We start from the raw sequence: 15264 nt of genomic DNA on the forward strand, positions 1-15264 counted from the left end.
CCTTTTTTGTTAATGGGTAACATCAAAATCTTGATTTGGTTCTTTTCCCAAGACCGTATGTTCCTGGTAGAAACTTGTTTTAGAGTCCCTGTTGGTACTGAATCCTGGCTATTGCTCAAAGCGGGATGTCTGCATGGATACTACAGTAGCTCAGCTTCCTATTGCATGCTTGTCTTCTTCAGACAGCTAACTAGTTAGGACTGATGGACAATTCACTGTGTGCCTTGCATTTCATCAGCTGGGATAGGCTCCATCTCATCTCATTTTACCATGAATTGATTTACGATTTAAACAAGTTGAAAAACTTATTCGGGTGTTACCATTTAGTGGTCAATTGTACGGAATATGTACTGTACTGTGCAATCTACTAATAAAAGTTTCAATCAATCAATCAATCACTTTGTGACCCTGAACGTGACCCTAGGGATGGGCGATGTAGCCTCTGTATCGCAGTGTACATTGCAGCCTCTTACGATAATTATATATTTCATGATACGTTATTTGACATATAAATGACATTAGAACAAAACAGGTTACAAAGGCTTCTAATTTAGCTGCTGATGAATGTGGTACATATTGCATCATTTTAGTTTGTGTTATTTTGTCAAAATTATCATTAATCTACTTGTTAATTTACCGTTCATAGCTGGATACTTTCTGCTGTTATGCAGATTTGTCTTCACTTCTGTTAAAGTGTATTAAGCACTTGTTTGGCTACTTTACATTAGTTTTGGGCGATACTACAAATGTGTGTATCGATCCAATACCAAGTAGATACAGGGGTAGCAATGGCCATAACAACAATGTTTATACTAAAAATGTTTAGATTGTTATATGATTCCAGTTTTGATCACAACTGTAATCCGACAAAACACAGAATGGCAGTGTAACAATATCAATTCAGATTATTTGTATTATATTATTTCTTTAATAAGGTTTTATTATGGTACATTATAAAGTCAATAGTGCAAAATACCTAAACAAACAAAAAAAACGCTATAGGTTTTTACTTCCCGAGTTTGTAAACAATAACACAAATGACAAAAACGATAATAAAAAAATATCGATCTAATCATTGTGGTATCATTATTGTCAATAGAGATGTCCGATAATGGCTTTTTTGCCGATATTCCGATATTGTCCAACTCTTTAATAACCGATACCGATATATACAGTGGTGGAATTAACACATTATTATGCCTAATTTTGTTGTGATGCCCCGCTGGATGCATTAAACAATGTAACAAGGTTTTCCAAAATAAATCAACTCAAGTTATGGAAAAAAAATGCCAACATGGCACTGCCATATTTATTATTGAAGTCACAAAGTGCATTATTTTTTTAACATGCCTCAAAACAGCAGCTTGGAATTTGGGACATGCTCTACCTGAGAGAGCATGAGGAGGTTGAGGTGGGCGGGGTTGGGGGGGGCCGGGGAGGGGCTAGGGGGAAGCGGGGGGTGTATATTGTAGCGTCCCGGAAGAGTTAGTGCTGCAAGGGGTTCTGGATATTTGTTCTGTTGTGTTTATGTTGTGTTACGGTGCGGTGCGGATGTTCTCCCGAAATGTGTTTGTCATTCTTGTTTGGTGTGGGTTCACAGTGTGGCGCATATTTGTAACAGTGTTAAAGTTGTTTATACGGTCACCCTCAGTGTGACCTGTATGGCTGTTGACCAAGTATGAATTGCATTCACTTGTGTGTGTGAAAAGCCGTAGATATTATGTGATTGGGCCGGCACGCAATTGCAGTGCCTTTAAGGCACGCCCCCAATATTGTTGTCTGGGTGGAAATCGGTAGAAATTCGGGAGAATGGTTGCCCCGGGAGATTTTCGGGAGGGGCACTGAAATTCGGGAGTCTCCCGGGAAAATCGGGAGGGTTGGCAAGTATGACTGGGAGACGCAACTGCTCTGTACTTCTCCCTACGTCCGTGTACCACTCTGTATAGCGGCGTTTTAAAAAGTCATACATTTTACTTTTTGAAACCGATACGATCATTTCCGATATTACATTTCAAAGCATTTATCGGCCGATAATATCGGCAGTCCGATATTATCGGACATCTCTAATTGTCAATATGTGTATGGATCCGCGCACCACTGTTTGCATTCAAGAGCTCTAGCTTAGCGGTTAGCATGAGTTCATGTATCCTACCTTGTGTAGTGTAGCATGTTTAGCTATTCCTTGTCCTCCAGTAAGAATGATACTTATAAAAGAAATCGACAGGTTATATGCTTAGTAATTTCAAATCTGCACTGGAGGGACATTAGTCCATCACAAGGACGCTACGTTATGTTGAAGTCACCTTCCTCCACTTGTCGCTGTCAAAATTGCGGGACACAGCCGAATGTGTCCTCAACATACATTATCACAGTATAACGATAGCATTAAAATATCGTCGGCCATCATTTTTATTGTACATTAAAATGTTCTTTACCTTCCCCATGTTTAGTGTTAAAGTTAAAGTACCAATGATAGTCACACACACACACTAGGTGTGGTGAAATGTGTCCTCTGCATTTGACCCATCCCCTTGTTCACCCCCTGGGAGGTGAGGGGAGCAGTGGGCAGCAGTGGGCAGCAGCGGTGCCGCGCCCGGGAATCATTTTTGGTGATTTAACCCCCAATTCCAACCCTTGATGCTGAGTGCCAAGCAGGGAGGTAATGGGTCCCATTTTTATAGTCATTGGTATGACTCGTATAGTCTTTGGTATGACTCTTTGGTATGACTCTTTGGTAGTGTCTTCTTTTCATCATGTTAACTGTTTTTCTGTTTTCCCCACAGGATTCCATAAATGCCTTGGCCCATGACCTCAACTATCCTGCTCTACGGAAGAACAAGAACATTGAAACCTTTTTGAGCCGATGTAAGAGCTGCTTTGTTGATGAGAATATACAATTGTTACATTTCTCTTTGTACCAGCAAGACGTGTGTACTTCAGTCATCTTTCCACTCCAAGATCAAGATCGCATTCATTGATGCAGTGTTTTTCAACCACCGTGCCGTGAGATACAGTCTGGTGTGCCGTGGGAGATGATCTAATTTCACCTATTTGGGTTAAGAATATTTTTTGCAAACCAGTAATTATAATCTGCAAATTATGTGTGGTTGTTGAGTGTCTGTGCTGTTTAGAGCTCGGCAGAGTAACCGTGTAATACTCTTCCATATCAGTAGGTGGCAGCAGGTAGCTAATTGCTTTGTAGATGTCGGAAACAGCGGGAGGCAGTGTGCAGGTAAAAAGGTGTCTAATGCTTAAACCAAAAATAAACAAAAGCTGAGTGCCCCTAAGAAAAGGCATTGAAGCTTAGGGATGGCTATGCAGAATGAAACTAAAACTGAACTGGCTACAAAGTAAACAAAAACAGAATGCTGGACGACAGCAAAGACTTACTGTGGAGCAAAGACGGCGTCCACAATGTACGTCCGAACGTGACATGACAATCAACAATGTCCCCACAAAGAAGGATGAAAACAACTGAAATATTCTTGATTGCTAAAACAAAGTGGATGCGGGGAATATCGCTCAAAGGAAGACATGAAACTGCTACAGGAAAATACCAGAAAAAGCCACCAAAATAGGAGCGCAAGACAAGAACTAAAACACTACACAGGAAAACAGCAAAAAACTCCAAATAAGTCAGGGCGTGATGTGACAGGTGGTGACAGTACACCTACTTTGAGACAAGAGCTATAGTGATGCATGCTTGGTTATGGTAAAAGCAGGGGTGCTCATTACGTCGATCGCGAGTTACCGGTCGATCGCGGAGGGTGTGTCAGTCGATCGCCAGCCAGGCATTAAAAAAATAGTCCTAAAAATGAGCGATCATAAATCTTCACTATGACGTCACTTTCGTCACTTGATTGACATTCACGGCACCCGAGGGTCTTCTGAGATGACGCTGGCTACTGCCAGCTCATTAAAATTACCGACAGGAAGGCGAGAAACACTTTTTATTTCAACAGACTCTGGCGCCGTACCTGTCGTCAAAACTCCAAAGACCGACTGCACAGTCGCACAATAAAAGCTCTGCTTCATCCTGCCTGCGCTAACAAAATAAGAGTCTCACTAAGCTGGCGTGCACAAGCTAGCAAGCTACGGAGTTTGACGCCAATGTATTTCTTGTAAAGTGTATACAAAGGAGTACGGAAGCTGGACAAATAAGATGCCCAAAACCAACCACTTTCATGTGGTACTGGACAGAAAGGAGGACTTTTTTTCTCCTCCATTCGCAAATGCGGACATTATCATCACTACTGTCTGATTCCAATCAATGCAAGTCATCAGAATCAGGTAATACACCAACTTATATTCTTGTCTTCATGAAAGAAAGGAATCTATATGTGTTAAACATGCTTGTATTATCTTTAAACACTTTTAACTTATTAACTATATGTGTTAAACATGCTTGTATTATCTTTAAACACCTTTAACTTATTAACAATATTAACTATATGTGTTAAACATGCTTGTATTATCATGAAACACTTTTAACGTATTAACAATATTAACTATATGTGTTAAACATGCTTGTATTATCATTAAACACCTTTAACTTGTTAACAAAAACATATATTTCATAAATAAGTAAATATAAATTATATATAAGAATGAGGTAGATCCCCACGACTTGATCAATGGAAACGTAGCTTGCCTGCAGAAAAAGTGTGAGCACCCCTGGTTTAAAGTCATATCCAACAATTGCGACGACGACTTTTTACTGTCAACTGAGTTTAGTTTTTTAATGATTTCTGCTGGTGGTGTGCCTCCGGATTTTTTCAACGCAAAAAAAAAAGTTGAAAAACACTGCATTAGTGCGATGACAGCCCCGATTTTAACAGCAGATCCTCTTCTTTTAACCACAATGATTGAAACTTGACCTTTGTATCGCCATGGTAACGCGCACATGTCTCCTCGCAGATGAAAAGGCAGTGAGCCAACTGCGCGAGCTGCAGGTCAAGTTGGAAGACTTCGAAAAGGTGAAGCTGATCGGAAGAGGAGCTTATGGAGAAGTGCAGCTGGTGAGATCTTGATGAATGAAATACAGTCATTTTTTCATTTATTTATTTATTTCAGGCAATGACATAAAAAAATAAAAATAAAAAAAAAGTACAAAGTTGACAACACGTAATATAAATTAATATAGTGCTAAAGGTAATGTATAGTATGTAATGCATGATTGTCCTGTTTTGCCTGAAAGGGAGTGGGAAGAAGATAACTTATTTAATCCCACCCCCAATTCTCCATTCAGTGATTATTCACATGAGTTTCACTCTTACTTTGTTTAAGGATTATAATACAGATGTTGTATCATAGTGGCATTACCACAGGTAACAATAATTATTACACTGTAACAATAATTTGTATCAACAATGTAGGAAGAATGAATATACCAACAATGGTGATAGACAACATAGCAATAATGGTAATAGACAACATAGCAATAATGGTAATAGACAACATAGCAACAATGGTAATAGACAACATACACTACTGTTCAAAAGTTTGGGGTCACCCAAACAATTTTGTGGAATAGCCTTCATTTCTAAGAACAAGAATAGACTGTCGAGTTTCAGATGAAAGTTATCTTTTTCTGGCCATTTTGAGCATTTAATTGACCCCACAAATGTGATGCTCCAAAAAGTCAATCTGCTCAAAGGAAGGTCAGTTTTGTAGCTTCTGTAACAAGCTAAACTGTTTTCAGATGTGTGAACATGATTGCACAAGGGTTTTCTAATCATCAATTAGCCTTCTGAGCCAATGAGCAAACACATTGTACCATTAGAACACTGGAGTGATAGTTTCTGGAAATGGGCCTCTATACACCTATGTAGATATTGCACCAAAAACCAGACATTTGCAGCTAGAATAGTCATTTACCACATTAGCAATGTATAGAGTGTATTTCTTTAAAGTTAAGACTAGTTTAAAGTTATCTTCATTGAAAAGTACAGTGCTTTTTCTTAAAAAATAAGGACATTTCAATGTGACCCCAAACTTTTGAACGGTAGTGTAGCAATAATGGTAATAGACAACATAGCAATAATGGTAATAGACAACATAGCAATAATGGTAAGGAAACATTGAGCACATGATAACACTTTGATTACAACAGCAGGTCAAATTAAAGACCCTTATCTCTATATTTGAACCAGACCCGATGTTTGTATAATAGTTTAAATCGATTAATAGTTTGGCATTGCTTGTGTTGTAAGTCCAGTTTGTTCCATAGTTTTAAGTTTTCAAGTAATCCCTTATTTGTCGCTGTTGGTGGGTTCCGGACACGGCCGCTGTAGATTAATTTCCGTAATCATTAATTATGAATCAAATATATTCAGAGCTAGAGCATAAATAACCTGTTTACCACCATCTAAATCAGGCCTGGGCAAATATTTTTGACTCCGGGGGGGCCAAATCTAGAGAAAAAAATGTGTCTGGGGGCCGGTATATATGGTTTTTAGGAACACTAACACAAAACCTCACAATAATGTCTGATTGAAAGCTAAAAACATCATGACATACCGCCTTAAAAACGGAATGGAATTTAGCATTTTTTTACTGAATGAGACATCCAGAATGTACATGAAAGTAAATAATGTGGGATTTACAACATTAACTATGAACGATAAAACACTGAATATTGACAACATATGAACGTCACCCCCCCCCCTCTCCATTGACATATTTTACAATCAAGCGCAACAAAAATGCAACTAACAGCCAAATATGAACGTGAAGGGTAAAAAAAACCCCACCTACGATCTGATATATCACTAAGCTTTAGAACTTTATTGTAAAAAACTTCCTTCCGCGTCTCTCCCTGACACCCACATTTTCAGGCTGGCCGCTCTGGAAACGCTCCCCACCCACACTGCTTGGTGCTTCGTCTGAGCTGCTGTGACGTAGATTACCAGAGTAACTACACTACCGTTCAAAAGTTTGGGGTCACATTGAAATGTCCTTATTTTTGAAGGAAAAGCACTGTACTTTTCAATGAAGATAACTTTAAACTAGTCTTAACTTTAAAGAAATACACTCTATACATTGCTAATGTGGTAAATGACTATTCTAGCTGCAAATGTCAGGTTTTTGGTGCAATATCTACATAGGTGTATAGAGGCCCATTTCCAGCAACTATCACTCCAGTGTTCTAATGGTACAATGTGTTTGCTCATTGGCTCAGAAGGCTAATTGATGATTAGAAAACCCTTGTGCAATCATGTTCACACATCTGAAAACAGTTAGCTCGTTACAGAAGCTACAAAACTGACCTTCCTTTGAGCAGATTGAGTTTCTGGAGCATCACATTTGTGGGGTCAATTAAATGCTCAAAATGGCCAGAAAAAGATAACTTTAATCTGAAACTCGACAGTCTATTCTTGTTCTTAGAAATGAAGGCTATTCCACAAAATTGTTTGGGTGACCCCATACTTTTGAACGGTAGTGTAATTAGATTACCATAGTAACTAGTAAATCATGCAAAAGCGCAGATTTCAACCATGGAAATACTTTGTATAGTCATTAGAAAACATCACTGCACATCATAATGGCAGCTACACTTTCCATCTTAAAGATCTAAAACAATTATTCGGGAATGTCCGCCGGGCCAGATTGAAAAGCTTAACGGGCCTTAATTTGCCCAGGTCTGATCTAAATATAGTGTTCCACATTATGAAAGCCCTCTAGAAATGAAATAGTCACCTTTACACTCTTTTAATCCAATATAGTAATGCTGCCTGAGGCTGGACCAGTTAGTGACCACGATACTGAACAGCACATGCTGATTGGTTTGGTTCTCTTCTAGTGGCCAATACTACTGAATAGAGATGTTCGATATTGTCCAACTCTTAGTTACCGTTACCGATATCAACCGATACCGATATATACAGTTGTGGAATTAACACGTTATTATGCCTCATTTTGTTGTGATGCCCTGCTGGATGCATTAAACCATGTAAGAAGGTTTTCCAAAATAAGAGAACAACTTCAACTCAAGTTATGGAAAAAAATGCCAACATGGCACTGCCATATTTATTATTGAAGTCACAAAGTGAATTATTTTTTTTAACATGCCTCAAAACAGCAGCTTGGAATTTGGGACATGCTCTCCCTGAGAGAGCATGAGGAGGTTGAGGTGGGGCAGGGGTAGGGAGTAGCGGGGAGTGTATATTGTAGCGTCCCGAAAGAGTTAGTGCTGCAAGGGGTTCTGGGTATTTGTTCTGTTGTGTTTATGTCGTGTTACGGTGCGGATGTTCTCCCGAAATGCGTTTGTCATTCTTGTTTGGTGTGGGTTCACAGTGTGGCGCATATTTGTAACAGTGTTAAAGTTGTTTATACGGCCACCCTCAGTGTGACCTGTATGGCTGTTGATCAAGTATGCTTGCATTCACTTGTGAGTGTGTCAAAAGCCGTAGATTGTATGTGATTGGGCCGGCACGCAAAGGCAGTGCCTTTAAGGTTTATTGGCGCTCTGTACATCTCCCTACGTCCGTGTACACAGCGGCGTTTTAAAAAGTCATACATTTTACTTTTAGAAACCGATACCGATAATGTTAAAACCGATTCCGATAATTTACAATATCACATTTTAAAGCATTTATCGGCCGATATCGGCAGTCCGATATTATCGGACATCCCTACTACTGAAATATTAATATTTTTAGTTTATTTTAGTTAACCATTTTTATTGGTTAATCGGGGACCAAAAAAAGAAATACAAATATAAAAAAACAAAGAAATCTACGATGTGGTGGAGCCGCAATATTTGGTACGCGATGTGGCGAAGGACGACCATACACAGTAACATTCACAAGACGCTTCATGATCTACATCTGCACAATTTTATAAGCATTGATAAAAGAGTCATAACACAATACAAAAATAAAAAGTAGTTCAATTAATACCTCGCTGTCAAAAAACTGAGCATTAAGGCAAAGTTAGCGGCAGCCAAATATTTAGGTTAGTGTCCAATGTTTCCTCTCAGGTGCGTGCCTGCGCAATTGCGGACTGCTCCTGCGGACAGAAAACCTACGCAGTGCACAAAATCCAACCTGAACTTCAAACAAAATGAACATAAAACTATTTTGCAATGGAACTTTGCGAGTGACAGGGGACAACACATGGTCACATCAGATAAAACAATGAGTTGTAAGGAGGAGATGGAAGTAGTCTGCATCAGCAATCTTTTTATTGAGCAAAATTGATTATTGTCGGCCGTAACTACACCAAAACATCAGCAACAAAACCACTTTCTAGCAAAAATTGAAATTTTCTGCTGATTTGTTCTTTTTTCATTATCATGGATTAAGAATATTAATTTATGGATATTAATCATTTTCTTCATAACATGGTCACTACTGCCTAGTTTCTCTTGTTATATTCTTATTTTACTGTTATATTTGTATTCTCATTGTTGCTTTTTATTTTTATTCTTATTGTAATATTTTACTATTTTGTTTCCATTTATACTCCCATTATTTACTTTTTAAATTCGATCTCAATTCTGTACACTGCTGCTGGAATTTAAGTTTTCCTGAGGAAATTCTCCTGAAGGAATCAATAAAGTACTATCTATCTATCTATCTATCTATCTATCTATCTATCTATCTATCTATCTATCTATCTATCTATCTATCTATCTATCTATCTATCTATCTATCTATCTATCTATCTATCTATCTATCTATCTATCTATTTAATGCAGTGTTTGTCTGGTGTGCCGTGGGAAATTATGCAACTTCACCTAATTGGTCCAAATAATTTTTTTTGCAAATCAATAATTATAATCTGCAAATAACGTGCCTTTGTCTAGTGTCTGTACCGTATAGAGCTTGGCAGGGTAACCATGTAGTACTCCAGTAGGTGGCAGCAGGTGGTTAATTGCTTTTGTAGAAGTCAGAACGCGTTGAGGATGGTTTGTCGTGATCCCAATATGCAGAGCACAGCGGGAGACAGCATGCAGGTAAAAAGGTATGTAATGCTTAAAACAAAAATGAACAAAAGGCTAATCCCGCTAGGAAAAGACACTGAAGCATAGGGATGGCGAGGCAAAACGTAAGTAAAACTGAACTGGCTACAAAGTAAACAAAAACAGAATGCTGGACGACAGCAAAGACTTACAGTGTGTCCGTACATGACATGACAATCAGCAATGTCCTTACAAAGAAGGAAAGTGTCCGCCCAACTGAAATAGTCTTGAAATAGTCAGGCTATAAGCACTCAAAGGAATATGTGAAGCTGCTACAGGAAAACACCAACAAAACAGGAAAAGCCACCAAAATAACAGCGCAAGACAGGAACTAAAGCACTACACACAGGAAAACAACAAACTAAAAAAAAAAAAACCTGGTAGAGTTTCATTTTTTAACGTTTCTGCTGGTGGTGTGCCTCCGTATTTTTTCAATGAAATGTGCCTTGGCTCAAAAAAGGTTGAAAAACACTGATTTCATGCACTTATTAGAGCAGTGTTTTTCAACCACTGCCGCGGCACACTAGTGTGCTGTGAGATAAGGTCTGGTGTGCCGTGGGAGAATATCTAATTTCACCTATTTGGGTTCAAAATAATTTTTGCAACCCAATAAATATAGTCTGCAAATGATGTGTTGTTGTTGAGTGTCGGTGCTGTCTAGAGCTCGGCAGAGTAACCGTGTAATACTCTTCCATATCAGTAGGTGGCAGTAGGTAGCTAATTGCTTTGTAGATGTCGGAAACACGTCGTGTGAGACGGTGATGGTTTGTCGTGATCACAATATGCAGACCGCAGCGGGAGGCAGCATGCAGGTAAAAAGGTATCTAATGCTTAAACCAAAAATAAACTAAAGCTGAGTGCCCCTAAGAAAAGGCATTGAAGCTTAGGGAAGGCTATGCAGAACAAAACTATAACTGAACTGGCAACAAAGTAAACGAAAAATAGAATGCTGGACGACAGCAAAGACTTACTGTGGAGCAAAAACGGCGTCCACAAAGTACATCCGAACATGACATGACAACAATGTCCCCACAAAGAAGGATAGCAACAACTTAAATAGTCTTGATTGCTAAAACAAAGCAGGTGCGGGGCATAGCGTTTAAGGAAGACATGAAACTGTTACAGGAAAACACCAACAAAACAGGAAAAGCCACCAAAATAGGAGCGCAAGACAAGAACTAAAACACTACACACAGGAAAACAGCAAAAAACTACAAATAAGTCAGGGCGTGATGTGACAGGTGGTGACAGTACACCTACTTTGAGACAAGAGCTATAGTGGTGCATGCTTGGTTGTGGTTTAAAGTCATATCCAATAATTACGACGACAACTTTTTTCTGTCAACTGAGTTTCATTTTTTTTATGATGTCTGCTGGTGGTGTGCCTCTGGATTTTTTCAATGCAAAAAATGTGCCTTGGCTCAAAAAAAGGTTGAAAAACACTGTATTAGAATACATAAATGCTAATAAAAACTCTGTAATTATACATTTTACAGACAAACAGTTATATATTTTGTCCCATGCTTGTGCTACAGCACACATCTCATTGTGCAAAATGTAAATGTTTTAAGGTGAACTAAATGTGATCTCTGAAAAGGGTATATGTCTCAAATTCTTCCACAGCAGGAGCCCCACCCTGACATTCAACATACAGCTCATGAAAAACACGATTTTTTTAAGTTTCATTGTCAGTGGGCCAAATCCTTTATATTAGTAAATAATATAATGGAAATGACTGTTGTTATTTGATTATTATAATAAAACATTGAACTTGTTATGTCAGCTTTGGGACAGGTGTGATGCTGGTGTTAAGGACAGTGTGCACGTCTTATTTTGCTCACACACCGCAAAAAGTCAGTGTTCAAAAACAAGAAAAAACAAAAACAAAAATTAGGGGTATTTTATTTGAACTAAGCAAAATTATCTGCCAATAGAACAAGAAAATTTGGCTTGTCAAGACTTTCCAAAACAAGTAAAATTAGCTAACCTCAATGAACCCAAAAATACCTTAAAATAAGTATATTCTCACTAATAACAAGTGCACTTTTCTTGGTGGGAAAAAAAAGGGAACTTTTTGCTCAATATGTTGGAAAATATTCTTAAATTAAGTAAATGCTTGTGCCATTATCTTGACATAATGATATGCGCTCGGCATTACATTTCTTGAAACCAGCAAACTTATACTAAAAACTAATTTATTGTTCTTAATGTAAAGGCAACAAGGCCAACGGGGTCTCCTAGCCGCTCAGGCAAATCATATTGTCTAAAAATGCATTTTTCCATCGATAACGTGACATCATCACGCCAAGTGCGTGCTCTTTCAGTCAATTAGTGCACATATATACACACATAATTTTTTTTTATTGTAATTTTGAAGAATTCATCTGAATGTGCATTAACTATTTCTGTTCAAAATTGTTTGAAATGTCACATGTTAAATGTTTAAATATTAACTGTCAGTTTACTGTACTGTGCCAACTATATGAGTACGTATTTTCTATTGTTTCATTGAAAATAAAACAGCAAAGTCCATCCGTTTTAATTATGAGACACATTTGTGTCAAAATCATGATTTTTTTTTTTTTCATGCTACAAGTAAGAAATTATTACTTTAAAAAAGTAGTTTTATACTTGTGAGTGTTGATGACACAGCTTTGCATCAGTTGATATTCTAGTTTCAAGCATGTTTCACTCAATATAGGTCATAACATCTCAGCAACAAGCTGTAATATCTTACTGAGATCATTTAGGACCAAAACACTTAAAAAAAAGTAAAACACTCTATCATAAAATCTGCTTAGTGAGAAGAATTATCTTATCAGACAGAAATTAAGCAAATATCACCCTTATTTGAGATATTTAATCTCACTTAGATTTCAGTTTTTGCAGTGCATATGGTCCACCGAATGCTCAGGGAGTTTGTATGTTTGGTCAGACACATGAAAAATGGTTAGTCTACCTAATTTGTGAAGCTTCAAACCTATTCACAGGCCTTCTTATGTGACACTACTAGCTTGAGTGTTTTGTTGGGCAAACGTGTCCAGACAGGAGGAAAGTGTGGGAGAACATAATAATAAAGAGGGGGTTGGGGGGGACGTGTGTCAGCTTGTCGTTCTCCAGACTTGTGCCTTAATTGTGGCCTCGCGTCTCCTTCTCTGGCACTCTGGTACGCTTGTTTTTTTAACGTCTTTCCCCCCCCCCCCTGCCTCTGTTGTAGGTGCGACACAAGGCCTCTCGCAAGGTTTACGCCATGAAGCAGCTCAACAAATTTGAGATGATCAAGCGGTCGGACTCGGCTTTCTTCTGGGAGGAGAGGCACATCATGGCCTTCTCGAACAGCCCCTGGGTGGTGCAGGTGCATACATGTGCATTTTTATTACGCTTATTCTAACACTCACCGAAGTCCAATTGTGGTGGAGTCAAAATCCCTCAATTAAGTACAAGTCAGTTTATAATGTATGCCTTGTTTGTATAGTACCTAAGTCTACCGTCTAAATCAGGGGTCTTCCAGGCCAAGGGCCCCCAAACTGAAGGAGAGACAGAGCGCACTGCAAAAAGTCAGTGTTCAAAAACAAGGGAAAAAAAACACAAAAATTAGGGGTATTTTATTTGAAGTAAGCAAAATTATCTGCCAATAGAACAAGAAAATTTGACTTGTCAAGACTTTCCAAAACAAGTAAAATTAGCTAACCTCAATGAACCCAAAAATACCTTAAAATAAGTATATTCTCACTAATAACAAGTGCACTTTTCTTGGTAGACAAAAAAAATGACACCTTTTTTCTCAATATGTTGAAAAATATTCTTAAATTAAATAAATGCTAGTGCCATTATCTTGACATAATGATATGTGCTCGGCATCATGATTTTTTTTTCATGCTTGAAATAAGAATTTATTACTTTAAAAAAGTAGTTTTATACTTGTGAGTGTTGATGACACAGCTTTGCAACAGCTGATCAGGCACATGCACACATAGGGCCCTATGGGTGCTTGAGCACCTGCCCTTTTTTGCCTCGTCTTAAAAAGTGCCCTCTGCCTGTGTGTGTGTGTTTTTTTTCTTTCTTTAAACAACATTAATAAATTCCTGTCAGGGATGTAAAAAAAAAAAACACACAAAAAAACAGCGGTACAAAACCCCCCTGCCGCTTCCGCTGAGACGTGACAGTGGAGCAAGTTGAACCTGTGAGTTATGGTCCAGTCGCCGTCCACTTATTCAGCATCTAATATGGGTAATATTTCAGAAAAACGCTGTATTATTCTATTATTCAATGTGTTAGCTTCTGTTTTTGCCGGACATCGGAGCACGGCGCATCAATTGAGCACGCCACATCAAGTCCGCACAGAGCAGAGCGGATCGTGCGGGACAGGAAGTAGTGTCCAAAATACAAAATAAAACACCGGGTTAATTTTCAAAATAAAATGCACTGTGTTTACGGCGGATCACATTTTTCTCACAGTAGAGTTTTAGATATATTAAGTTTATTGTGACTTTGCTATTACTGTGTGGGTTAGCAAAATAATAAGGATAATAATGATAATAATAACAATAATAATGATAGTGATAATAATAATAATAATAATAATAATAATAATAATAATTATTATTATTATTATTATGAATAATAATAATAATTTCAGCATTCAGGGATATAAGATGTAGGTTATGAGTTAGGAATATTGCCATCTGTATTTAAACTTGATTCATGTTGATTATGCCTGCAGCACAATGCCAAAAGAAGAAAGGATACAGCCCTCTACTGGCCCCTTGGTCCATATTTTTGGCCCTGTATTGCGTTTCAGTTGTTTAGTCTGAGCATTAAGTGAGAAAGACCATAAGTTACAACTTGATGGTGTTTTCATCAAGTTAAGGGAAGAAGGACAGATTTTCACATTTAAGTTTTTTCCATTTGGGTATTTATTTTTGTATTTTTATTCAAAGTTCATGTTGCACTGTTCAATGTTCAATATTAAAATGCTTATCTTTAACAATGAATAGCCTAATAATAAACCAGTGTTTTGTTGCTTTTCATGTCTTCCAAGCCTATGATAATGTGAATTAACTCATTATGACCATAATTTGTTGACACAAAAGAAATGGCAATCACTTTTACCTACAAAGGACACACAGCTAAGTAGTTAGCTTCCTATTAGCAAATTTAATTTTACATTAATTTCCATATTGTGTAAAAAAAAATAATTCCTGCCCTTTTCTGACTTTGAGCCCCTGCCCCTCTATAATCATGTGCACGTCCCTGCAGCTGATATTCTAGTTTCAAGCATGTTTACTCAATATAGGTCA

The 15264-nt window shown here is 37.9% G+C and overlaps 1 protein-coding gene across 2 annotated transcripts in view; it reads left to right on the forward strand.

Annotated features, from left to right (window-relative positions):
- Window positions 1–15264, forward strand: part of LOC133641115 (rho-associated protein kinase 2-like) — a 146500-nt gene that overhangs the window by 28268 nt on the left and 102968 nt on the right. For both annotated transcript variants that reach the window (XM_062034989.1, XM_062034988.1), the window contains exons 2-4: window positions 2784–2865; window positions 4918–5018; window positions 13182–13319. In XM_062034989.1, the coding sequence (XP_061890973.1) occupies window positions 2784–2865; window positions 4918–5018; window positions 13182–13319 (321 nt within the window). The remainder of the gene's footprint in view (window positions 1–2783; window positions 2866–4917; window positions 5019–13181; window positions 13320–15264) is intronic.

Source organism: Entelurus aequoreus, linkage group LG23 (genome assembly GCF_033978785.1).
Source record: "Entelurus aequoreus isolate RoL-2023_Sb linkage group LG23, RoL_Eaeq_v1.1, whole genome shotgun sequence".
NCBI lineage: Eukaryota > Metazoa > Chordata > Actinopteri > Syngnathiformes > Syngnathidae > Entelurus > Entelurus aequoreus.